The 27973-nt window shown below is 42.7% G+C and overlaps 1 protein-coding gene across 3 annotated transcripts in view; it reads left to right on the forward strand.

Moving 5' to 3' along the window:
• The window catches only part of LOC120516513 (1-phosphatidylinositol 4,5-bisphosphate phosphodiesterase beta-1), a 487951-nt gene that overhangs the window by 288432 nt on the left and 171546 nt on the right, over positions 1-27973 (forward strand). For all 3 annotated transcript variants that reach the window (XM_039738227.1, XM_039738228.1, XM_039738229.1), the window contains 2 exons: positions 2509-2584; positions 25546-25646. In XM_039738227.1, coding sequence (XP_039594161.1) covers positions 2509-2584; positions 25546-25646 — 177 coding nt within the window. The remainder of the gene's footprint in view (positions 1-2508; positions 2585-25545; positions 25647-27973) is intronic.

The following is a 27973-nucleotide window of genomic DNA, read 5'->3' on the forward strand; positions in this document are numbered from 1 at the left end:
CGTTCAACCCAATGACAAACTCATTCCCTAACCCTAAGCATATCCCTATACAAAAAACATGTCAGTCTATAACACCAAATACCCACCCGTGAATCAAATCATGCGACTGATGTACTAATTCCCTGACCCTAACTCTAATCCTATCCATACAGGCAAAAATGTATCAGTCGGTTACACCATGAATCAGTTCATCATCAAAAACTTAAATATTTTCCTAATTATGGAATTGTTTCCCTAATTTCTTAACCCACTCCACAGAATAACTGGGAATATTAATTTATTTCATAGTGATAAGTAAAATTAAATTTCAATTCACGTACGTTTTTGTGAAATTAATGCTAAAGTTCATTTTGTAGATGATTTAGCAATTGCAAAATGGTAAACTTAATAAAGAGTTTTTTTGGGGGTTTCCTTGGTATGGAAAACGAGAAATACTGCTTCATAAAGCCCAGTTTACACTTCCATGTTTGCCTGTGTTCGTTTTCGTACCACACTGGTAAAATCAATGCTACTTCTGCCTCTCGTTCAAGTCACTGTAGAGGCAGATAGAACAAAACCAAGAATAGAATTAATAACAAAATGTACCAAATAATATTTGAAAAAGAAGAAAAATAATTAAATAAAGAAAGGACATATTGGAGCCAGGGATATGAAACATAACAATGTGATGGACTGGCACTGGGATCAGCAACCGTAAACAAACCTCATGAAATCAAATATGGCCACTCTAATCCATCATCTGGTAGAGGGTTGACACCGTGGAGGAATCATTTGTGTCGGTTTCACTCCTCTCCAGTTCATGTCCCTACACAGAGAGGCAGGCCGCAAACCCGGGGCTTTGGATGCAGAGGTGGATGCTTATGAAGCGTCGCTACAGGGCAACTTCCATCAATGCATCCAGGAGGGTATCCCGCTACGCAGCGTCAGGGTCCATCGATGGCTCTCCATCTCAGCCTTGCCCTGTTCTCACTTCTTCTTCAGTCTGTGATCTCCAAATCAGAGGTCATGGTCAAATCCCGTAGTGAATGTGTTACCTGTAGGTCAGGATCAAGCAGCCCCCCCAACTGGAGCGATTCAAGCAATTCTGGAAAATAGAAACTTCATTTATGTAACAAGTAAAAGAGCCACAGGAAAAAAAAAAAACAAAAAAAAGAAAAACATTTAAATATTTTATGTAAACATCAAAACTGAGAGCTAAAATAGAAAGCAGTAGGAATTTATTGATTTCTTGCTTTTATAATTTATTTATGTATTTTCTATTCTTTTTTATCTTCTTGGCAAGTGGGCCTCCCAAAACGAAAAAAAAAAATAAAAATGAAATGTAAATTAACACCAATTTTTTTTTCTAACGTCTTATGCTCACATAATCAAGAAATGAACAGCTTGCCCGGCACGGCAAGCTGTTTCATCATGAAAATGTAACTGTGCATTAATTTAGCTGTTTTATAGCGCCCCACAAGTACAGTACAGCATTATCCGGCACGTGGTCAGCTGCTCCAAGCTAAGTGGCTCACTAGCTCACCACAAGCAGCCCAAACTGTGCTGCATCTGTGCCACTCACGAAAGCAGATGCCCGCTCCTCACTGCATTACGTTTTGAAGGTGCCTTTACTCAGCCTCTAACCCCTGAAGGAATACGGCAATCACTCTCCACTAGGTGATCTTAACACTTGTGAGTGCCCCGGATGGGCATCCTGGCCAGGATCGAGGAGGATTTCGTGGCCCAGCCAAGAAGCCATGGTGAAAGCATGGCCAGATTCCAGACACTACCCACCCAGGGGCGCCTTACAATTCCCTGTCCTGGCTGGGATTACAGAAGGAAAAATGGACTGGTGAGAGCTGGAGGCTGGGATGGGGGGGCAGTTCATCTTCCAGATTAACAGGTGACAGTGTGCTTCACAAGTAGTCTCACTTTTGACACCTGCATGTGATGGTGTAGGTTGGCTCCACACTTCCAGTTCCTTCCAGGAGTTTCCTGAACCCGCTACCTTAAATAACGTACCTGAGGGAGGAGCCTAGCAGATGAGGACAAAACACACAAAGCAAGGGGTAGGCAGGAGTGCTTCAATTTAAATCTCCAGACTGGTATTCAAAAAGTGCAATGCATCCAAACTTCCATAAATAAATAAATAATCCTTTAAATCAGTTAAAATCTAGAATTAAACAAGAAAAACCTAAAAACAGATTCTGCTTAGGATCTCTAGACGAGAGCAGGCCATTCCGCCCAACAAAACTTTCTTTTTAAAAATTTTCTTTTTCTATTTTTCATTTTTTTTCTGTGCTCACTGCAGCACAATACCTAAGACTTTGGTTTTGGGGGAATGTGATGAGGGTGGATCTGGGCAGAGTGATGTCTAGTGCCAGGCACCTGACCTATGCCAGTACCCTTGTTGTTGTAGGAATTAAATGGTTCAGCAAACTGTTCAATGAAAATGAACAAATACTTTAACAAATCTATTTTTTATTGTTCGTTTAACTTTTTTTTATATATTTATTTCTCCTAATGCAGCATTTTCCGGATGTTTTCAGCGGACAGAAAAAGAGTAGAAACTGCCCTTGAATCCTGTAACCTCCCTTCTGGCAGGGTAAGGCCTTTCTTATTTGTGTCTCTCAAGAATCTTTAAAGTATCCATCCATCCATCCATTATCCAACCCGCTATATCCTAACTACAGGGTCACGGGGGTCTGCTGGATCCAATCCCAGCCAAAACCGGGCGCAAGGCAGGAAACAAACCCTGGGCAGGGCGCCAGCCCACCGCAGGGCACATGCACATACACACCGACACACCAAGCACAGACTAGGGACAATTTAGAATCGCCAATGCACCAAACCTGCATGTCTTTGGACTGTGGGAGGAAACCCACGCTGACACGGGAGAACATGCAGACTCCATGCAGAGAGGACCCAGGAAGTGAACCCGGGTCTCCTTATTGCGAGGCAGCAGTGCTACCCACTGTGCCACCATGCCGCCCTTTAATGTATCCATTTATTAAAATGTATACAATAATAATATATATATATATATATATATATACTAGCCATGTGCGCCCAACTACGTTGAGTGTGTTAAAGTTGTCTGTGACGGGCTCCCTGTTTAAACGCGGCTGCCAGTCGTGAACTGGGCCCTTCGTCGCACAGCATTATGATTTTTTATAAGGGAAACAAAATTACAAAAGAAAACCCTTGGACATTGATTCGATAGGAACGGCCTACTTAGAATCACTGTCCGAATCGTAATTATGTGGTGGTGTAGGAGCATTTCTGCCTTTGTCTGTTCACAGTCCGTCTCGTTTTCACGACGCTATCGTTTCCTCTCACGATGTCTTCTCAACCTTTCTCTAATCTCGCAGGTTGCTTTGTGGCAATCCAAAGAGTAAGGCAATATACACAGAGCAATGATTATAAAATGGGGACACATAGGTATCCAGGCTCTTTAAAGCATAAATAGGGATCACTTCACTGACATGTGAGCAAGCCACGGTACAACTGTGAGACGCGCAGCACTCGCCGGCTACAACGTAACAATAATAATAATTTCCAGAATGTGCTGTTCTGTTGTCATTCATTGTACCCACTGTCTTTCTTTCATTCATATGTCACGTAGGCACGTACCTTTTATCTTCGGCAATCTCATTCTCTAACCAGGCCTCAGGAGCTAACCAGCGTAACACTGTCCACCACTCCTTTCGTTATTCCGGCACATTGTTGACCTCCGTGAGTAACAACAACGTACTAAACTGGATGCGTGGAATTCGCGGACAAACAACGATCAAGATCTAAATGAAGATCTCTGTAGTTAATTTAAAGCTCAACAATTTGTTTAGTTTGAATGTCTGTGTTTTGAGGTGTGACTGGCGTACTACAGTCTTCAGTAGTATAAGCCTGGAGGAGATTCTTAATGCAATGCCTATGTTTTAGCTGTCTCTCTACTGCCATCTAGTGCTGCTTCTTCTAATTCATTTGCGGACAAACAAAGATCAAGATCCAAATGAAGATTATATATAGATATATAAAATTGTTAAATAGCCTACCACTCTGCTTATGCTGTGAGTCTGTGGTGCTCCCTGTGAATTTACTCTTAGTGATTTTTAATCCTTTAAACCACCACATACAATTTCTTGTATTAGGAATCAGTCAGTTTTCATACACCCCACCTTACTCTCCAGAGGGGTCAGAGTGCAGGGCCAGCATCCCTGAAGGAATTGCAGGTTAAGGGCCTTGCTCAAGGGCCCACCAGAGTAGCAATCATTCTATCACTACTGGGATTCAAACCAGCACAGATCCTTTAATAAATGTAATAATAATACATTTTATTTATTCTTAGGTGCCTTTCTAAACACTCAAGGACACCAAACAATAGATAAAACACACATTATAAACAAAACTAAAATACAAAATTTAAAATCAGACATCCTCAGTTCTGAGGATGTTGATGGAGAAGTTTAGAGAAGGCCAGAAGGAGTTGCATTGCATCTTTGTGGACCTGGAGAAAGCATATGACAGGGTGACTGAGAGGAGCTGTGGTGTTGTATGAGGAAGTCGGGAGTGGCAGAGAAGTATGTAAGAGTTGTAGAGGATATGTACGAGGGATGTGTGACCGTGGTGAGGTCTGCGGTGGGAGTGACGGAGGTGGGATTACATCAGGGATCGGCTCTGAGTCCTTTATTTTAATGGTGAAGGACAGGCTGACAGATGAGATTAGACAGTGGACTGTGATGTTTGCTGATGACATTGTGATCTGTAGCGAGAGTAGGGAGCAGGTTGAGGAGACCCTGGAAAGGTGGAGTTCTGCTCTAGAGAGGAGAGGAATGAAGGTCAGTAGGACCACCAGGACAGAATACATGTGTGTGAATGAGAAGGAGGTTAGTGGAGTGGTGAGGATGCAGGGAGTTGAGATGGTGAAGGTGGAGGAGTTTAAATACTTGGGATCAACAGTACAAAGTAATGGGGATTGTGTAAGAGAAGTTGAAGAAGAGAGTGCAGGCAGGGTGGAGTGGCCCGAGAAGAGTGTCAGGAGTAATTTGTGACAGACGGGTATCAGCAAGAGTGATAGGGAAGGTCTACAGGACGGTAGTAGTGAGACCAGCTATGTTATACGGGTTGGAGAGGGTGGCACAGGAGACAGAGGAGGAGGTGGCAGAGTTAAAGATGCTAAGATTCATATTGGGTGTGACGAAGATGGACAGGATTAGAAATGAGGACATTAGAGGGTCAGCTCAGGTTGGGAGACAGTCAGAGAGGCGAGATGGTGTTGTTTTGGACATGTGCAGAGGAGAGATGAGGGGTATAATGAGAGAAGGGTACTAAGGATAGAGCTGTGAGTCAAGATGAGAAGAGGAAGGCCTAAGAGAAGGTTTATGGATGGGGTGAGAGAGGACATGCAGGTGATGGGTGTGACAGAGCAAGGTGATGAGGACAGGAAGATATGGAAGAAGATGATCTGCTATGGTGACCCCTAACAGGAGCAGCCAAAAAAAGAAGAAGAAGAAAAAGAATTAAACTCTTCTTAATAGCGTAACGTACAGTAGACCGTCAATTTAATGGACTAATTAGAGGGTAAGGGGTGTCAGTTACAAAGTCGGTAAAATTAAACGGGTTTTAAAAACATCATATATGACAAAATGCTAAGGTCTGTCACACGATCATCTGCAAACTACTGGAGCTGGAACCTCAATCTTAGTCTTAATCATAAGCTTATGACAAGCTACGCTCTGGAAATTCTAACCATTTTAGGCAGCAGCAACCTCAGAAAAGTGATCTGTGGTCACGTTCTTATTAGGGCAAAATAAAGCGCACAAGCAAGTAAGGTGACAGAAAGACAAAGAACAGTGGTGACATCACAGAGGTTGTTTATGTGATGAAGACCACCACGAAGATTTGAAAGGAAGAGCAGTAACATCTGCTGAGCATCAAGCACATCACAGATAGCGATTAAGAATGAGAAAGGCAACCAAATGCAGCAGACAATTTACTTGTACTGTGACATGTGCATCACTTACACTATCCATGTTGACGTCTGCTGACCAATTCACATTGTCGTCACAGTGTATCAGCTGATTTGACTAAAGGTTCTGTTTCAGTTTGTTCTAAACTGGCTTTACAGCTTTTCATTTACACTCCATTGTGTTTTGCTTGAAGGTTCTACCCCACTCATGAATGTTACTGAGCGACCTTAGAGTGTACAGAAATATTCATGATTTTTTTGAAGAATCAAGTTATTTTATCCACTAGGTGGCAGCAGAATGCTGACCTGAGAGTTATTTGTGCTTAACACTTACTCACCGACTCTGCCTCGGGTTTAATCACATTTACGAAGTAGGTTAAAGTTTAAAACTGCAATGTGCCTTTTATGATTCAATTAAATAGGCACTGGGATCTAGAAATAAAATACAACCGTAAATAAGCCAGTCGTGTAAAGAATCGATTGAGAGTGCTGACTCCATTGCCATCTTTTTCTGGGTAATCAGCCAGGGCCAGGTCCTTGATACTACAGCTGAAAAGGAATGGCAGGAAGCCCCCGAGTGCACCACTCCCTTATTTGCCACAGAAACAATACTCGGCTAACGGGCATCAATCCCCTGTGCAGTGCTTTCAGGCTGCCGCTTCCTCTGACCTGTTAGGCCCAACATCATGGTCCCACACGGTTCATGGCACCACACGTTTTGAGAACGGTCATTTCCTGATTGTCTGCTGGAGTCCTGGCAGCAGTGGAATATTTCGGATCAGTTTGCTCAACGGATTCCGATCTGCAGTCAGATTGTGAAACATGAGCTTCACCAGTACAGACGGTCTTAAATTATGTTAAAATATTATTTAGTGTTCACCATGCTTTGTCATTTTAGGGTACAGAGTGATGTCTGATGAGGGCAAAATAAATTTAAATGAGTTGAGCACAAGGCTGCAACATAACAAAATGTGAAGAAAGTGAAGAGAGGGGTCTGAAGACTTTCTGAAGGCGCAGAATATGCAGTGTATTTCTAACACACACACACTCTCTCTCTTTCACTCCTCTCAGTGTGTAATATATTCTAACATAGCATATATATACTGTATATACACATATACATACACATAAACTAGCTGTGTGACCCATCTAAGATGGGCTGAAATGTAAGTAATCGATGTAGACCTCAGCATTAACATGTGCAGTGCACCTACTATTTGAATGAACTTTGCAAAGAATTATAGCAATAAAATACAATGCATTTTTCATTTCAACATATGGCACATCACAAGCATTTAGTAACAGTAACATAGTACTAAAATGCATAACTGAAAATATTTGTGCCATCTGCCACATGCTGGAATTGTGAATGCAATGCAGTTTGTTACTAAAAAAAAAAACTGTCTGTGGTGTGCCATCTTTTGGAATGAAAACGAAATGCGTTTTAATACTACAAATGTTTGTGACGTACCATCTGTTGGAATGACAGGGGCATAGCAACTAGACAAGTCACTTCAGCTGGCTGTGCTCTGATTGGAAAAACAAAAGAAACAGAACCAATTGTATCTCTCAAATGTTGTACGTCACATTGGGTAATGGTATCAGACCAATAATATGTAATAATATAAAATATAATATATTAGACAGGAGTGATAGATAGATAGATACATAGTGTAGTTGGCAGGATTAGATAGATAGATAGATAGATAGATAGATAGATAGATAGATAGATATAATGGCATATATAATTGATAGATAGATGAATGGCACTATATAATAGATAGGTAGATAGATATGAATGGCACTATCTGTCCATCTATCTATTATATAGTGCCATTCATATCTATCTACCTATCTATTATATAGTGCCATTAATATCTATCTATCAATTATATAGTGCAATTCATATCTATCTATCTATCTATCTATCTATCTATCTATCTATCTATCTATCTATCTATCTATCTATCACATAGTGCCATTCATATCTATCTACCTATCTATTATATAGTGCCATTCATATCTATCTATCAATTATATAGTGCCATTCATATCTATCTATCTATCTGTCCATCTATCAGTTACAAAGTGTCATTAATATCTGTCTACCTGTGTAATAAATAGGTAGATAGATATGAATGGCACTATATGATTGATAGAACATTAGAACAGTCAGACTAGAACAGTCCTTTCAGCCCAACAAAGCCCGCCAGTCCTATCTACACAGTCACTAAAGTATGGCACAGATTAGGTGGTGCAGTAGTTAGCACCACCGCATGAAGGATTCAGCTTTCTGCATTCAAATACTGTACTCAGTAGTTTTCCAAATGGAGTTTGCATGTTCCCCCAAAGACCCGTGCATTAGGTTAACTTGCAATTTTAAGGCTCTGAACAATTAATAATCATCATCATCATCATATTATCTAAGCAATGTGCAGAATCAATTAAAAAGACAGATAAATTGTTAGACAATACTATAAAAACTGTTGAGTATAATTTGAGGGACGTCATGCTTTGACCATCTAATGCTCTTGTAAGAGCACATCTGCTGTCCTGTGTGCAGTTCTGGTCACCGCGGTACAAGAAGGATTGTGATGGACTCGGAGGATTAAGGCCGTTTGGTCTCGAGTGAGGAGACTGCATTGGGATCTCATCCAGGTCTTCAAAATTCTCAAAGGCATCATTAAAGTAAATCCAGCGTAACTCGTTTGTTTTAAAGCGTAAAAAGTGACATTGAGGTCACCAATGGAACAGCTGGGGGAATCTGGGGCGCACTACCGGGCCACATATTTAAAGTAAAATACCCCGGATGAGCTTTTCGCTAAACAAACTAAACTAAATGTTGCCTTTTTGTTTTCACATTTTTTATATCCCTATGTAATGGTAATGCTAATTAAGGCAGCGTTTGACTGTTTCTGTCATGTGCTGCTGTGGTGGCCCTGCTGCCTTTGTATTAAGAAGACCAGAGTTCATATCCCAGGTCCTGTCTTGTTGGAGTTCTTCCCGAGTCTGTCCAAAGACTTTCCGGTTAGGTGGACACTACATTGGCCCAGTTCAGGGGGTCCAGGGGGGATTGGTCCTCTTCCTGGGTTAGGCTTCAGAACCCAACACCACCACATTATCCTGGTTGGGATTATGTGGGCATAAATGTTGGGAGGTAGGCTCCTATTTATTCACATGTATGTACGGGTATGTGCTCAGACTCCTCACTCAGTCTCTCGAGCGCCCCGATCAGAGCCTCTATTGATTCTGCGAAGATCACAGCATCGTCAGCAAAGTCAAGATCTGTGAATCTCTCTTCACCAACAGATGCCCCACAGTCGGTGGACCCCACGACCCTGCCCAACACCCAGTCCATACAAGCATTGAACAGAGTAGGAGCAGAAAACACCGCTGATGAACCACAGAATCAACTGGGAAAAACGCAGAGGTCCTGCCTCCACTCTGCACAACACTCACAGTACCAATGGACAGGCTGGCCAGGATATCCAGCAACTTTGAGGGGATCCCGTGAACCCTCAGGATGTCCCACAGGGCAGCTCGATCAACTGAGTCGAACGCTTTGCGAAAATCGACAAAGGCTGCAAAGAAACTCTGCTGATATTCGCGTTTGTGCTCCATGAGAACCCTCAGTGCCAGGATGCGGTCGATGGTAGACTTCTTAGGCGTAAAACCAGACTGTTCCGGTCGCTGGTAGGTGAGCAAGTGATCACTCACCCTATTGAGGATGACCCTAGCGAGGACCTTACCTGGCACCGTGAGCAGTGTTATCCCCCTGTAGTTGCTGCAATCCAGGCGATCACCCTTCCCTTTCCAGACAGGGACGACAAGTCCTGTTTTCCAGTCAGTTGGGATGATGCCTGTCTCCCAAATGGAAGCAAAGATTGCTTGCAATGCCAGGAGGACAGCCTTACCACCAGCCTGGAGAAGTTCACCCCAGATACCACAGATCCCTGCAGCCTTTCCCCCCTCAGCTAGTTCACCACCTCTGCTACCTCAGTGAGATTGGGGGGGTTCACATCTAGTTGGAGGATCAGCCTCAAAAGCTGTGGACCCTGAGATATCCAACGTCCCAGCCGGAAGATCAGCTTTGAACAACTGCTCAGAGTAGCCAGCCCAGCGGGTCACAACTGCAGTGCCATCCATAAGGACCTTTCCATCAGCTGCCCTGACTGACTCTCTGTTGAACAGATTCAGATGTGCTTAATGCTTCAACTCCTCTGTAAGCAGGATGTGAGTCGCTAGACCACAGATGGTGTGTCACCTGCTCACAGATTCCTCTAACAAACGCCTCCTTATCTGCCCTCAGAGCCCTCGCAGCCATCCTTCTCAGTTCCCCGTACAGACGAGAGTTGCCATTGAGATGTGCGCTGCGACTTCTCTCGATGATATCCAGGGTGCCCTGTGAGATGAAACCCCTCCTTCTGGGAACACCGGTGACACCAATACAGCCCTCAGCAACCGTCATGGTCTTGTCACGGAAGTTTCTCCCACATCACATTAAGATCAGCAGTCGTACCCAAATCTGAAAGTTCCTCACACAAACTGCGTGCAAACTCATTAGAAAGAGCCTGGTCTTGGAGTCTGGCGTAGTCCAGGCTCATTTTCCTAGTAGGTGGTAACCTACTGGATCTCAGCTGGATCCTAAAAGTAGCAACAACAAGTTTGTGGTCAGAAGTCACAAACTGGGCACTTCGGTAGACCCTGCAGTTTTGCAAGAGCCTCCAGCATCTGCCAACGAGGATGTGATCGATCTCCTTCACCGCACCACCAGTATTGGAGTACCAAGTCCAACGATGTAGTTCAGGGCGCTGGAACCAGGATCCAGCGATTCGCAGCCCCTGACCTTTTGCAAAGTCAAGGAACCCATGGGGACCGAGACAATCCTCATAGTCAGCCCTGTCAGTGCCAGTGGCTGTGTTGAAGTCCCCCATGACCAGAGGAGTGTCACCTTGTGGGTACCCATCAGCCACAGAGTGAAGCTGCGAATAAAATGTCTCCCTCGCCAAGAAATCACTCACCGCGGTCGGAGCAGACACCGAGACAACAGACAAGGCATCCAGAGAGTGCCGTAATCTGAGTCCCATAATACGCTCGTGGAAAGGAGTGACATCGGACACCATCGGAAGAAGCCAATCTGCTCCAGCAACAGCTACTCCCCGAGTATGACAGCCACCAGACCGACCAGACCAATCAAAGGTGTCCCCGGTCTGCACACCTCAGAGAGTGACGCCACTGAAATGCGGAGTTTACGCAGCTCCTCCGACAGCAGAGGAAGATGATCATCTTTCCGGAGAGACAAGACGTTCCATGAGCCCACCCGTATGGGCCATCTGAAATTGGGACCCGAGTGTTGCCATGCCAAAAGAGCAAAAAAAAAAGAAAATAACTTCTTCTTAATTGGAAAATCTTATGTGTTTGTTTGACTAAAGAAAATATTGAAGTTGAATCTGTCTGCTGTCATTTTCGCTCCCTTGGCGTTGTCTTTTTTTATTTTACCGGATGGCCCCTGGAGATCAGCAGCAGCGGCGATGGCGGCCGCCCCAATCGTTCACTGTCAGTGCAGTGCAGCTCGGCCATCATGTTATCATCAGCTTTTCATTTCTTGTCGGCGAGAGCCTCTGGATTTTTGTAGGTCATGATAAGGAAAGGTCGTCCCTGCCACAGGGATTGCAGGAAAAGGCAATGGCAACAGCAGCAGCACCTTATTATCACCGGAGCTAATAAACTGGCCGGAATTAGTGCATTGATTGCCAGCTTATTACTTTGGAACCAACACATCAGTCAGGCTATAGATTTGCTTTCCATCCCTTATTACACCTGCTATCAGTCGGCCAACTTTCCAGCGTCCTTTATTTTTTTCTTTTCTATAGAAATTGATTTCTTCATTGGTCAAGGTGTTTGGAAAATATTTCTAAAAAGAAAGGAGACTGAACACACAAATTAGAAATGCTTTGTCGGTTTGCCTTCTGCCCCCTAAGTTGCGGATCATTAGCACACGGACACGTTATACGAAGTGAATTTGTTCTCTCAGTCGATGGGCCCTCGAGGGGGAAAGAGGCGTAGCCATTCCTCTTCATTATGGGGAGAGATCTGGCAGCCTGAAGGTGTTGTAATGTATTTTTAATCCCAAAGGGGCTTTCGCGGCAACAACACAACTCCAAAATCACATCTTAAACTTGAGCAAATTGAACTGATTACAGAAAACAAATTTGGAAACAGTATGAAAAAGTACAGTTTTTCCTAATTCGAAAGATGAAATTGTCATATTTCAGACAATGGGGCAATGCTAAATCACTTCGACTGAAAAGAACTCGAAGGTCTGTCTAAACGGATTACAGAACATCCGCAGACTCGGACAATCCGGAAATGGGCAGCGCCGACCTTTACCCTGTGACGACGTGTGCCGCACACTTGTGGTCGTCTGAGTAACACGGTAGCCCCATCAAAAAGGTCCCCAAAATGGTGGCTGTTGTGTTAACAGCTTGTATTTTTTTTTTTGGTCTTATTATTATTATTTAATTACTATGTTCAGATGTTGCTTACAAAGAATTAATAAACATTTAATGAGAAAGTACAGAAATATTTTACTTTGTGGGTGGAGCCCCTCCAAGAGGTGGGGAACCCTCTGACATTCTTGCTTCTCGGTGCTCCCCCTGCCTTTATTTTCCTGTCAGGGAGGAGGACCCAGCAGTGTGTCATTGAGTTTATATGGAGTTGTTTGTGAGTTTTGCTATTTCTTTGGATTCACATTTTTTTGTGACATATTTGCTTTCGGGTTGTCTTTTTAGACACATCCTTTTGCCCTTATTCCACCCTTTTATTCCTTCTACTTTTTGTTAGTAATGTCCCAATTCATAAATATTCCTATTTGGATCATCTCTTCAAGTTTTACAGTTTTCTGAAATATGTAAGACTGTCTAAAATATGTTTTTGGGACTCTGATTGTATTTTGAACTTTCAAAGCCTGTTTCCCATTGGTAGAGAAACACGGACCCTCTATGTGGGCGCTAAGACTCGAAGATCGGTTTGTGCTGCTGTGCACTGGCAGTTAAAGTAGGTGTACCAGAGACCCACACCAGACCCACAGACCCCCGGCTGCAGTGACCTGTACACCAATTTGACAGACGGCCAAATGGAGCCATAAGTTAGCATGTGACTGTTTTCGTTTTGGAGAATCAAATAAGTCGAAAAATGTTTATTTTTTGCTGCCACGTCTTTTTGTATTTTTCTACTGGTGCTATCTACTTTGGAGCGATCACGTCAGCCATTGCTATGGTGATCTATCCCTGAATGTGTGACCACATAAAGAGCAAAACACACACCCCTTACACATGTGAGATTAAAAGAGTGTGCGGTGCAAATATAATTGTTTATATATATATATATATATATATATATATATATATATACTAAAAAATACCAGCGCTTCACAGCGCTAGTACTGCCTCAAATTTTTATTAAGAAGAAAGTTAAACCTTTTTAAACTGAGGAAAATATACCAATAATTATTTGTTAAGGATCTCTTTGTATACCACATTGTGAGTTCGGCCCTCCGGTTGTAATCTGATCAAGCTGTGCGCTGAGCTTACTCTGAGCATGTAACGTACAGTCGGCCATGTGAACAGTAATCTTGTTTCAAATCTCACAGCTTGGATTGCTGCTGTCATAATCGGTTTGAGTTTCATGGTTTGTTTCAATGACGACAGTATTTGTAGGACTTGTTGTGTTGAAGTGACATTCGGCATCTGTCAAGCGTTGTAAGTACACAACCAGTTTCATCGATAAAATCACATCCAGCTTTTGAGAGTTGAAACATTCATAAACATCAAAGTGTCCACTACTCAAATCGTCACCTGTCAATCTAAGATGTTTAAGAGGCATTGGCGGTTGTCGAAAGGTGTAAAATATTTGGTCATTTTGGTACACTTGAAAGTGACAACCGAACAATTCAGCGGCAGCCATCAACTCACATGCAGATCCACAGGTGAAGGGCTTAAGCATTTCACTCTTCTAGTGCTCCTGTGTAGTCTAATTATCTCCTGTACGTCATCAGTCCACACCTTGAACCTGTCCAGTCATTCAATACATAAGACACAATGGATATCAAGAGTGAGCCTGATATGGCCGTGTAATATGTAACAGAGAGAATGGAAAAGGCAGGTGGCATCTCCGGGCATGGAAACCACTCGGTAAGTGACAGTTGTTTGATCGATGGTGATCACCTCAATAGACATGTTAATGGGGGTACGGTTGGAATGATAAAGGAAATGGGTACCTGAACAATGTAAAGTAAGTCTAAAATACCTACACAATAACTATAATCGTAATAAACGAACAATAAAACAGCGGAAAAGCCGTGGATTAAATAAAAAGGCTGTAGTTATCAGTAGGGAGACATGAATCCCGTGGTGAAGCAAGGAAGGGAATAAAGAGACTGGAGCGACGGACGGCCTTATATAGGCAGGCCGCCAACAACATCGGAGGCATTGGGATGGGGAAACCAACGCCGCCTCACACGGTGACCGAGCTGCAGGCTGTGGACGTATATATGCGTAAGTAGGATTCAGTTAGCGTTGGGAACCCACGTATCAAATTTCTTGAAGATGGGCCCATAAATAACAAAGACCATTATACCACCGAAATAAGTACGTACATTGGTTTCGGTTAGCGCAGGGAAGCCACCTACCAAATTTCGTGAAGATGGGGCCATAAATAAGAAAGTTCAACATGGCGGACGTTGTTGACCGTTATGACCGTTACGTGTAGAATTTCGAAATGAAACCTGCTTAACTTTTGTAAGTAAGCTGTAAGGAATGAGCCTTCTACCTACACGGGAAGATGGAGAATTAGTTATGAGTGAGTGAGTCAGTCAGGCAGTGAGGGTTTTGCCTTTTATCAGTGTATATATATATATCCATCCATCCATTTTCCAACCCGCTGAATCCGAACACAGGGTCACAGGGGGTCTGCTGGAGCCAATCCCAGCCAACACCGGGCACAAGGCAGGAACCAATCATGGGCAGGGTGCCAACCTACCGCCTGACCCGACACAGATGGACACGGAGGCACATATAAAATAAAAAGATTTTTATTTTCTTCAGCTGGAGGGCACGTCTTCCCCATAATCCCCCCAGTCACAACACAGTCCCAAAGTACCAACACAAGCACTAACACTCTTCTTTCTTGCACCACCACGAGACTGGCCCCTGAGAGGTGGTCACTGGCTCCCTTTATTGGGTACCCGGTGCTCCAGGTGCTTGATTGCCAACATCCGGTTGCACTTCCGGGTGGCCAAAAGGGGCCAGCAACTTCTGCTGCAGCATCCCCTGGTGGCGCCTGTGGAACCCAACAAGGCTGCAGAGAACTCCAACCCACATGAAGCCCTGGGGGAGTCCGTGGCTTCGCTGCAACCCAGGAAAACTGCCGTCTAGCGTCCAGGGGGAGATACTGGGTTTCCCACCCTTGTCACCTTGGCACATATGATGCAGGTGCTTCCTGGCCAGGTATGGGCCCCGGCCATCCATATCTATCTATCTATCTATCTATCTATCTATCTATCTATATAACCTGCTATTTGAATGGCTATATTTATTTTGATTTTATTTTAAAATTTAATTTTGACGATTTATTTTTGTTTGCAAATATTAGCACCCCTTTTACAAATCCCACACCCAATTTCATATAACACAGACCTATGCATTGCATTTGTCATTCCAACAGATGGTGCATCACAAACATTAACACTAATTTCACAAATCCCATACCAAATGATATATAACAGAGGCAAACTGTATGCACCCATTTGTCATTCTAACAGATGGCACATCACAAATATTTTTAGCAATCAAATGCATTGCCTTTGCCATTCCAGTAGATAGCTTATCACAAACATTAACTATGCTTTTATGAATCCAATGCCAAATGGCAGGAAGCTTACAAAGACAAAACCATTTGGGCCTCATTCTCTTGGCGTAATTGACAAATTGCAATTTGTGGTGGCTGCAAGTTCTTTGGCAGATTTTACGCTCTATTAAAGCCATCACGCTGAGGTTCATTTTGATGATTGCATGCTTGATTGAGTAAGCCTTCTTCCTTGATTTCTTTCAAACATTTGATTAGCAAAAATGCGAGGCTTCAATTTTGCTTTCCTTCTTTAATGGTAATCTGATCAATGGCGTCAGTCAGAAATATTGGGCGGATTGCTACGAGGTGAATTATGATGTGGCTACAGCAACAGCTGACATGTTTTTATTCTCTAATGTGTTTTGCTGATTCCGGCTCGGAGTGAAACAAGGAGGCTGCTGCACTGAGTGCTCAGCAAAGGATGTGGGAAGCCGGCGTCTAATTGGTGTGCAGTAAGGGGGGGCGGGGGCGGGGGTGAAGGACGTGATGGATGGGACCCTCCAGTGAGTTTCATGCAACAGTCTGCGGAGCTGCAGGGAATAACCATGGAGTATATGAGCGGGGTCAGTCTGCTGGCTTGAGGGAATGACGATCAGCCCCTTTACATCACCAGCACATAAAACAAAGCTGCAAAAAGAGCACAGGATGAACTGTCCAACGTGACCCCCCACAAGATACCCCGTTTCATAATGTTGTTAAGTTTCTGTCTGACTAGAGGGAGAGCTCTGGTTTGTGTGTCTACCTTCAGGGTCTCAATGATTATCCAGCTGATAAAAGGGCAAGAAGTGGGAGGGGCAGTGGGTCCCCGATGACATCACACATCATATATGTCAGTCAAGCTCTTCCTGCCTGAGGGGGTGGATTTCTCTCTCACTGTTATTGGGGGATTGAATGCGACTCCCCATACCCGTTACTAGATTGGCCTACTCGAGCCCCTTAAGCTTGACACACACGCATGATTCCCACACTGCGAGTCCCTCTGTAGAGTCAGGAAGTGCACATTGAATGACTTTGATGACCTAAATAGTTTGGAATTATTCTGTTATCTTCCTTCAACAGCAACCATGACTAAAGTGTTAATAAGAAGACAAGTGTTGGTGTGTCTGTCTGTGTGACTGTCAGTTTGCTGTGTCTCAGCCATTCCAACAGATGGTCCACCTCAATAATTTTTTGCAAAAAAAAAAATGCATTGCATGTTGTCATGCCATGTTTGTGATGGCACGTCACAAATATTAACACTGCTTTTACAAATCCCATAACAAAATGACAAATAACAGAGTCATATGCACTGCATAGGTCATTCCAACAGATGGTGCATCACAAACATTTTCAGTAATAACATGCATTGCACTTGTCATTCCAACAGATGGTGCATCACAAACATTTTCAGTAATAACATGTATTGCATTTGTCATTTCAACAGATGGTGCATCACAAACATTTTCAGTAATAAAAAGCATTGCAGTTGTCATTTCCATAGGCAGCACATCACAAACATTAGCACTGCTTTTATGATGCCCATGGCGTATAACAGAGACATTTGCACCGCATTTGTCATTTCAACAGATGGCACTTCACAACCATTAACAAGAGACATATACAATACATTTGTCATTTCAGCAAATGGTGCATCACAAATATTTTCTATAATAAAATGCATTGCACTTGTCATTTCAACAGATGGCGCCTCACAAACATTTTCAGTAATAAAACGCATTGCATTTGCCATTTCTACAGATGACGAATCAAAAACATTAACACTGCTTTCATGAATCTCATACCCAATGGTATATAAGAGACATATACATGGCATTTGTCATTTCAGCAGATGGTGTATCACAAACATTTTTAGTAACAATGCTTAGAATATGTCATTCCAACAGATGGCACATCACACACATTAGCATTTCCTTTACAAATCCCATCCCAAATGGTATATAACAGAGATGTATGTTTAGCATGGTGCACTGCAAATTTTAATGCTGAGATATACGTTGATTATTTAGATTTCAGCTCATCCTAGACGGGTAGCACAGCTAGTTGTTTATTACTTATTTTTTCTTCTGCTTTGTCCCTTTAAATCGAGGGGCTTGTCATTTATCGATGTGTACCCTGAATGCCAGCGTCTCTTTCAGACTGTTAATTTCCATCCTTTTGCCACTCATGAGCAGTACACTGGGTTCGGGGTCTGTAATTTTTTTCCCACAAATGAACAAATGTGTTCAAGAACAGTACACCCAATAACAGCAGCTTGATAAAAGTACATTTAATGTTAATTTAGAGGTTTCTGTGCCTTTGCAAAGATAAATACTAGAGCACAATTTACACTTTTGCACTCCCACAATCTGACGCCCATTGTTATTAGTTTTTCAAACTTCAATTTTACATTGTTGATTTAAGCAGGAGAATGGAAAGGATGTGGAAACGAAAAAGAAATTAATTTCAAGCTCTGCTGATCACAGTTTTGCCGTTCGAGTGTACAACTCCAGAACAAATTATTGAAATACAACACCGGGTTAAGGGTTCATTCCTATACTAATTACAGTAATCGTGTGTGTATCTGTTTAATGGGAGTTCTTAAAGTGATACTCCACCTAACAATCTTCTTTATCAGTTACTTACCCACCGCTGTTTGTAGTCATGGCTAAGAAAAACAAAAAATTAGGACTGAAGATGGAAGAGAACACAACAGGCTTCTGTGGGGACCAACGTGAACAATCAGAAGAAAATGTCAATTGACTCGTGTCCCGTAATCCGGATGTCAGATATCCAGTCGCATGATCACAACGGTCCCACTTCTATATTTAACTAAAATACTCTTAATTAAACCGTTTTAGGACAGTTGTCTCGTGAACGGCTGGGAAGCGCATCAAATTGGATTGAGTTTTTGAATGAAACGCCTCCCTCGTCCCTCATTCATTGGTTGTTAAGCCACAGCGTATTTGGGACATAAGACTGGATGTCACACAGACACACACACACACACACACACAGTATACAACACAAGTAAGCTGAGATTTGTTTTTCATCGATATGTTGCAATTGTTTGCTGTCTGCTCATTGTTGGTCCCCATAGAAGTTTAATTGTGTCAGGAGCTTTGTTATCAAAGTTCACCAAAAAAACAAAACCAAAAGAAAAACACGAGATATATATATACACACACCCTCAGACACACACATATATATTTATATATACATACACACAAACATATATATATATATATATATATATATATATATATATATATATATATATATATATATATATATATATATATATATATGGAAGAGAAGGTCTGTGATACGGTGTGCATATTTGCAACATATTTATGTCCAAGTGTCTGTTGATGGCGTTTTCATTTGATAACCAGGATTCAACCAGCTCTCTGGCACTTTTCATACTGGCCTTGAATTTTACTTGTACATTGTCCCAGTTAAATGTATGTCCTGTTGATTTAGTGTGCGTATCGATCAATGATACTGGGTCCTTTCTTCTGACGCCATTGCGGTGTTCCTGTATACGTGTTATATATATATATATATATATATATATATATGTATATATATTCTTTTTGAAGTTTGTCAAGAGAGCTGGCTGAATCCTTTTTATCAAATGACAGCGCCATCAACAGACACTTGGACATAAATCTAGCATATGCAAACTTAAGAAGAACATATTCATAATAAACAAGACTTTACACCCAATCCCCCCACACTGACTTAGCCACCTCCCCTCCCCACCCCCGTAAGTTATTGCTATATATTGCCTTTGATTCTTGTAAGTCTAAGTTCTGATGAAGACCCCTGGTAGGGGTTGAAAGCTCAAGAATAAAAAACTACTTTATGATACGTGATTCATTTTCTCCCTTTGTGGATCTCCAGCTGCAAATATATATATATATATATATCTCTAAGTCTCCCTTCATTCAGGGCTAGAGTGGGGTGGAAGAAGGACGAGGCAGAAGAGAGAGTGGAGGCGGCCCCTTTTATACATGTCCCGGATCAGCTCCAGGTGTTTCCGACACTCCCCTGATGGCCACGCCCCAGCGTGGCGGAAGTGCCGGCTGTTCTCCCGGCAGCTCACCCGGTGTCCTCTTCAATCTTCCCCTCCAGCACTTCCGGGTGTGGCGGAAGTGCTGAGGTAACAGGTCCCCAAGTCATCCTCCTGGCGGTGACCACAGGCCCCTGCAGGGTGGGGCTTCCATGCCCTCAACCCGTGGCCCCCAAAGCAACCAGGGCGGTGGCCCCCACGTGATCCAGGGTGGGTGCAGACCCACATCTGGTCCCTCACGGAGTCCCGGCCGGGTCGTTGCCCCTGGCATCCCTGACAATATATATACATAATTATATAATTACAGTAATCCCTCGCTATATCGCGCTTCGACTTTCGCGGCTTCACTCTATCGCGGATTTTAAATATAAGCACTCTAAATATATATCACAGATTTTTCGCTGGTTTGCCGCTTTCTGCGGACAATGGGTCTTTTAATTTATGCTACACGCTTCCTCAGTTTGATTGCCATTTGATTTCATACAAGGGATGCTATTGGCGGTTGGCTTAGAAGCTACCCAATCAGAGCATGTATTACATATTAACTAAAACTCCTCAATGCTATAAGATATGTTTCCCGAACGGTGCTTGTTTGCTTCTCTCTATCTTTCTCACTCTCTCTGCCTGACGGAGGGGGTGTGAGCAGAGGGGCTGTTTGCACAGAGGACACGGACGCTCCTCTACAAAATGCCGCTTTATCGCGGTCCTTCTGTATACTTAAAAGCACATATTGATTTTTTTGATTGTTTGCTTTTCTTTGCGAGCGCTCTCTCTGACATTCTCTGCTCCTGACGGCGCTCCTTTATGATGGCGCTCCTTTGAAGATAAGATATGTTTGCTTTCTTTTAATTGTGAGAAAGAACTGTCATTGTTGTCTTGTCATGGAGCACAGTTTAAACGTTTGACTAAAGGGTGTTATTTCATGTCTAGAGGGCTCTAATAATGTTAACAGTGTGGGAGAGTTTATAAGGGCTTAAAATATATAAAAATAACCATACAAACATATGGTTTCTACTTCGCGGATTTTCACCTATCACGGGGGGGGGCGTCTGGAACGCAACCCCCGCGATCGAGGAGGGATTACTGTATATAATTAAACCTTTTTAAACTGAGGGAAAATACACCAATAATTATTTGTGAAGGATCTCTTTGTATACCACATTGTGAGTTCGGCCCTCCGGTTGTAATATGACCGAGGTGCGCTGAGCTTACTCTGAGCATGTAACGTACAGTCGGCCATGTGAACAGTAATCTTGTCTCAAATCTCACAGCTTGGATTGCTGCTGTCATAATCGGTTTGAGTTTCATGGTTTGTTTCAATGACGACAGTATTTGTAGGACTTGTTGTGTTGAAGTGACATTCGCCATTTGTCAAGCGTTGTAAGCACACAACCAGTTTCATCGATAACTTCACATCCAGCTTTTGAGAGTTGAAACATTCATAAACATCAAAGTGTCCACTACTGAAATTGTCACCTGTGAATCTAAGATGTTTAAGAGGCATTGGCGGTTGTCGAAAGGTGTAAAATATTTGGCCATTTCGGTACACTTGAAAGCGACAACCGAACAATTCAGCTGCAGCCATCAACTCACATGCAGATCCACAGGTGAAGGGCTTAAGCATTTCACTCTTCTAGTGCTCCTGTGTAGTCTAATTATCTCCTGTACGTCATCAGTCCACACCTTGAACCTGTGCCAGTCATTCAATACATAAGACACAATGGATATCAAGAGTGAGCCTGATATGGCCGTGCAATATGTAACACAGAGAATGGAAAAGGCAGGCGCCATCTCCGGGCATGGAAACCACTCGGTAAGTGACAGTTCTTTGATCGATGGTGATCACCTCGATAGACATGTTAATGGGGGTACGGTTGGAATCGTAAAGGAAATGGGTACCTGAACAATGTAAAGTAAGTCTAAAATACCTACACAATAACTATAATCGTAGTAAATGAACAATAAAACAGCAGGGATGCCGTGGATTAAATAAAAAGGCTGCAGTTATCAGTAGGGAGACGTGAATCCTGTGGCGAAGCAAGGAAGGGAATGTAGAGACCGGAGCGACGGACAGCCTTATATAGGCAGGCCGCCAACAACATCGGAGGCATTGGGATGGGGGACCCAACGCCGCAGCAGGCTATGGACGTATATATGTACGTAAGTAGGATTCAGTTAGCGTTGGGAACCCGCGTACCAAATTTCTTGAAGATGGGCCCATAAGTAACAAAGATCGTTGGAAAGTTCAATATGGCAGCCGACAGTGGCATCATACCACCGAAATAAGTACGTACATCGGTTTCGGTTAGTGCAGGGAAGCCACCTACCAAATTTCGAGAAGATGGGGCCATAAATAAGAAAGTTCAACATGGCGGACGTTGTTGACCGTTATGACCATTACACGTAGAATTTCTTTTTTTTTTTTTTTACCGTGTCCTGTTTGGCTGTGAAGCAATCAGAATTGATGTCTGAATGCTGGCGACTAGCCTTACAGTTTTTCTCTCAGGTGGAGCATTACAGCTTCTGCTGACGTCACGCCTGATACCAAAACTTTATTAAAAATATTTTCAGATGTTTTTAAGATTCGAATCGGACACGGAGACAAAAGTGAAAGAAAAAGAAGAGAGAGAAGGAAGAGATGGAGGTAAAGGGGGAAGGGGGGGTTTTCGTATAGAATAAACAATAAATGAACCAGAATCCGCTTCTTTCGAAATGAAACCTGCCTAACGTTTGTAAGTAAGCTGTAAGGAATGAGCCTGCGAAATGTCAGCCTTCTACCTACACGGGAAGTTGGAGAATTAGTGATGAATCAGTCAGTCAGTGAGGGCTTTGTCTTTTATTATTACTAGCAAAATACCCGCGCTTCGCAGCGGTGAAATACCTGTGGATTAAATAAAACCTACACAATAACTATAAAAATCGTAATAAATGAACAATGAAACAGCGGAGAACCCGTGGATTAAATAAAAAGGCTGCTTCGTTGGCGAAGCAAGGAAAAAGGACTTTCTTATATGTCGTTCGTTTATAAAACAGTGCAGAAGCTGTGAGAAAGCTGCTTCCTTCGCAAAGTAAGGAAACGACTGAAGAGACCGCAGTGACACAGTAAGTGTTCGGCAAGGCAGCTGAAGCGCTGCATTATGGGATCTGTAGTTTATTGTGTTACCAGTGCTTCATATCCCCGGGCCATTAATAACAATAATACAGTATATAAAATGATCTCGGGCGGATATAATTACACGCGGGCCGGATGTGGCCTGCGGGCCTTGAGTTTGACACATATGGAGTAAATAGAACTTGAAAAGATATATTTTTTCGTACATCGAGCCCGCGTGCTACTGTGGTTTTCCCTGCGTGTCTCAATAAGTCATCCTCCCCTCGCCCTTACTTTTTTACCGTTCATCTAATGAATACACTGAGTATGGCTTTACCAAAACAATCATTGATCGCGAATAAAGTATCCATTATTCGAGTATGTAGATCGGGTTATATATATACATATATATATACCCGGGTATCGCAGCGGAGAAGTAGTGTGTTAAAAAAGCTAGAAAAAGAAAAGGGAACATTTTAAAAATAACGTAACATGACTGTCAATATACAGTATTTGTTTTGTGAGTGTTACTGAGTGTTGCTGTCATCAAGGATTTGATTATCATTATTTCTTTCAATCAGGTTCGTATTTGTAGGATGTGTTGTGTTCAAGTTACATTCCGTGTTTGTCAATCGTTGTAAAGATGACAGGTTTCATTCATCGATTCGTTTCTTACTGCATCAATAAACAGCTCGTCTTCTTCTTTATCTGAGACCTGACACACTGCATGCACGGGTTTTTTTACACTGTCTTCCTTTAGCGGGACATTGACTTTTTCCACCGTGTGCTTTGTTTCCGCAGTAGCTGGATTTATGAATATGCTTATCAGACGCTTCATATTTTTGCTGCCTTTTCAATTGTGTAATTCGGTTTTGTTCAGCCTTTTGGAACTGTTGCTTTTATCTGTGCACTGCGTCAGTTCACGTGAGCCGCTCGGTGTACATGCATCGAAGGTTCCCAGTTGTGCTGGTGCCATCTCGTGCTATGTCCATGGCTGTATTTAATGTTACCTTAGTCCTGGCACTTAAAACTTTCTCTCGCAGTTTCGCTGAGTTTGTGCCAAACACCACCCTGACCATCTCATCTTCCTCTCCATAAGCACAGTCCTTCACCCATGAATATTTACCCGTGGCAGTTTGCTATTGGATTGCCGCTGATGGACGGCCTTATATGGGCAGGCACTAAATTACAAACGCCAGCGGCAGCCTGTCTATGAACTTAATTTAAAGTGTAGGTTTACATCGTGCTTTGTTTCAGTAGCAGAACTCATGAATATGGTTGTATATGTCACTCGCCGCTTCTTATTGTTTCGCTGCCTTCTCAATTATATAATGCATGTTTTCTTCAGCGCTTTTTTGAGGTCTTCCTGGTTTTCTATGTACTGCGTGATTACGTGGGAGGCGTGATGATGTCACACGAAACTCCGTCCCCACGGCGTTGAAGCTCATCTCCATTACAGTAAATGGAGAAAAACTGCTTCCAGTTATGACCATTACTCGTAGAATTTCGATATAAAACCTGCCCAACTTTTGTAAGGAAGCTGTAAGGAATGAACCTGCCAAATTTCAGCCTTCTACCTACACGGGAAGTTGGAGAATTAGTGATGAGTCAGTGAGTCAGTGAGGGCTTTGCCGTTTATTAGTATAGATATATATATATATATATATATATATATATATATATATATATATATATATATATATATATATATATATGTACATGTATATAAATATATTAAAAGTATAGCTCATAATTTGTAACTTAGTAGGGGTGCCAACTCCAGACTCAATAATGAAATAAGACATTCGATTGGATTTTTTAATCCGCCTAGCACTTTTTATAATGAAGCACAGCCAATACCCATACAGATGTGTGTGTGTGTATATATATATATTTATATGTATTTGTAAATATGATATAATGTGCTTTGGTGGCTCTTGTGATTATTGTGATTTTCTTTGATTTTTGTTTTGGTGCTCATTTTTTTTTTGCTCTTGTTGCTGTAATTATTCTTGTGAGTTTCCATTTGAAACACGTTTGCCTTGGATTGCCTTTTTTGCAAGTCCGTTTCGGATTATTATTATTATTATTAATATTATTATTATTGCTCTTTTAAACCTTTCATTCTATTTTCCTTTTTGTTCAATACATTCTCCTTTCTACAAATTTATTGTGGCCTTGCTCTATACAAGCCAGGGGTTGACGGTGGTCCTCTCCCTTGTTAGGCATTTTCTTTGGGTTTTTGGACATGAACAGGAATATGGTTGGCATCAGGAGAGGCATTAAATCCTCTGTTCCAATACTTCCATAATTTGTAGAGAACTGACTGGCCAATGTAGGTGAACTGAGAATGTGGCCACCAAACCACCTGAAGCAGCATATCAGGCTGGATGTTGATTTATAGCGGGGTTGTGCGTGCCATACCTGTAGCCGTGACTTAGTGTGTGTATCAAACTAGATGATACATTGAATGCACAATGTATTGCCAATGTGTGACGAGGGTTCGAAGGCAGTTTATGTCATTTATTCACATTTTTTTTTTTTGTTTAACAGAATGACTCCATTCCACAAGAAGACTTTACACCTGAAGTTTACCGAGCATTTCTAAGCAGTTTATGCCCTCGCCCAGAAATTGACAGCATCTTTGCAGAATGGTAAGCGTAGATCTACTACCATATAATGTTTAAAATGCAAATGGCGCATTACTCACCACCTGGTATGAAACCAACAATTGTGAAGAGGGCTGCCAGCTTTGGGGGGGGGGTTCTATTTTTCCTGTGAATTTTCTTAGCACCTTCACTTCGATGGTGTTGTCCTCTTCTAGAGGTTCTCACTCAAAGTTGAGTTAGCGTCACTGAAGCTGGGGTTTTATTATTGGGTAAACATTCAAGATCTTTAGCTGTAGTTAGCCTGCTACTCCAGTAGGTCCAGTGCTGGGATTCATTTTGTTTTTATGATCGCCTGCTGATTTGGATTTGGATTTTTTTTGGGGGGGTTTTTAATGCTTTCTTCGCTCATGTTTCTGTTTTGACCTCCTCATTTCAACCTGGTTACACACCTCCATCTCCATGTGAAGCAGGTTCAAAACTGAATGCTTGCTTCCATCTGCAGGGTGGATCATGTCACAGAGGAAGAGGCGGGGCTTGAGGACTTGGGGTGTGTGATGTCACTGCTCATCTGGTCCGTTCTCCTCCACTCTAAGGATGAAAACAGAAACCGAGTTAGCGATTGGGCCAAGTTCTTTTCCATTGCCGGGTGTTTCCCCTCAATAAACCCCACAAGACCCTCCCTTTAATTTTATTGCCATTTTCAATGCTATCTCAATGATGTAATTACTTGTTTTTAAATGCGGGTTTTTGTTGGTCTTTAATCATGTGAGAGTTGGTAACCATTAAAGTTTATGTTTTTGTATTTCATTTCGTTCTGTTCTTTGGTTCACTTGACTCGAGAGACGTGTCACTTAACTGCGATCGACACGTTTGTGACGTAAGCGGTTGAGATACTGTGAGTATTTTGGTATCCCCCGGTTGGATAAACTGTAAAGATCTTTAGCAGCCTGCCCAGGGTTTGTTTCCTGCCTTGCGCCCTGTGTTGGGTGTGATTGGCTCCAGCAGACCCCCGTGACCCTGTAGTTAGGATATAGCAGGTTGGATGCTGGATGGATGGATGGATCTTTAGCAGCAGGTAGCTGGTAACTCAAGCAGTCTGAGTGCCGTTTCGGTTTCTTGATCCCCTTCTGATTTGGATTTTTGGTTGCCCCCCCCCCAGTGCTTTGTTCTCTCGTGTTTCTGTTTTGATCTCCCGGTGGTTACTGAACTCCATCTCCATTAGAGGCGGGTTCCAAACTGAACACCAACTTCCATCTGCAGGGTGGATTATGTCACAGAGGAAGAGGCGGGGCTTGAGGACTTGGGCCGGAAGTGATGTCACTGCTCTTTTGGCGGGTTCTCCTCCACTCTAAGGATGAAAATGGAAACTGAGTTAGTGACTGGGCCAAGTTCTTATCTTTGCCTCGTGTTCCCCCTCAATTTAGCCCATGAGACCCTCCCTTTAATTTTAATGCCATTTTCCATGCTATCTCAATGATGTAATTACTTGTTCTTAATTGCGGGTTTTTGTTGGTCTTTAATCATGTGAGAGTTGGTAACCATTGAAGTTTAGTTTTTTGTATTTTAATTTTTCTCTGTTCTTTGGTTCACGTGACTCGAGAGACGTGTCAGGTAACTGCGATCGACACATTTGTGACGTAAGTGGTAGCGAGCGATACTGTGAGTATTTTGGTATCCCATCCATCCACCAACCTGCTATATCCTAACTACAGGGTCACGGGGGGTCTGCTGGAGCCAATCCCAGCCAACACAGGGCGCCAGGCAGGAAACAAACCCAGGGCAGGGCACACACACACACCCACACACATTAGGAACAATTTAGAATCGCCAATGCACCTAACCTGCATGTCTTTGGACTGTGGGAGGAAAACCACGCAGACATGGGGAGAACATGCAAAATCCACACAGGAAGGACCTGGAAATGAACCCGGGTCTCCTTACTGCGAGGCAGCAGCACTACCCACTGTGCCCATTTTGGTATCCCTCGGTTGGATACACTTTAAAGATCTTTGCCAGCAGTTAGTTGAAAAACTCAAGAAATCCAAGTGCTGTTTCGGTTTTTTGATCCCCTTCTGATTTGGATTTTTGGTTGCCCGGCCGCCCCTCCAGTGCTTTGTTTTCTCGTGTTTCTGTTTTGATCTCCTGGTGGTTACAGGGGGTGCCATCTCGGTCAGAAGCAGGTTACAAATTGAACACCAGCTTCCATCTGCATGGTGGATTATGTCACGGAGGAAGAGGCGGGGCTTACTATATTACAGAGGAAGAGGCAGGGCTTGTGGACTTGGGGCGGAAGTGATGTCACTGCTCTTCTGGCCCGTTCTCCTCCACTCTAACGATAAAAACAGAATCTGAGTTAGTGATTGGGCCAAGTT

The sequence above is a fragment of the Polypterus senegalus genome, chromosome 16 (genome assembly GCF_016835505.1).
Source record: "Polypterus senegalus isolate Bchr_013 chromosome 16, ASM1683550v1, whole genome shotgun sequence".
NCBI lineage: Eukaryota > Metazoa > Chordata > Cladistia > Polypteriformes > Polypteridae > Polypterus > Polypterus senegalus.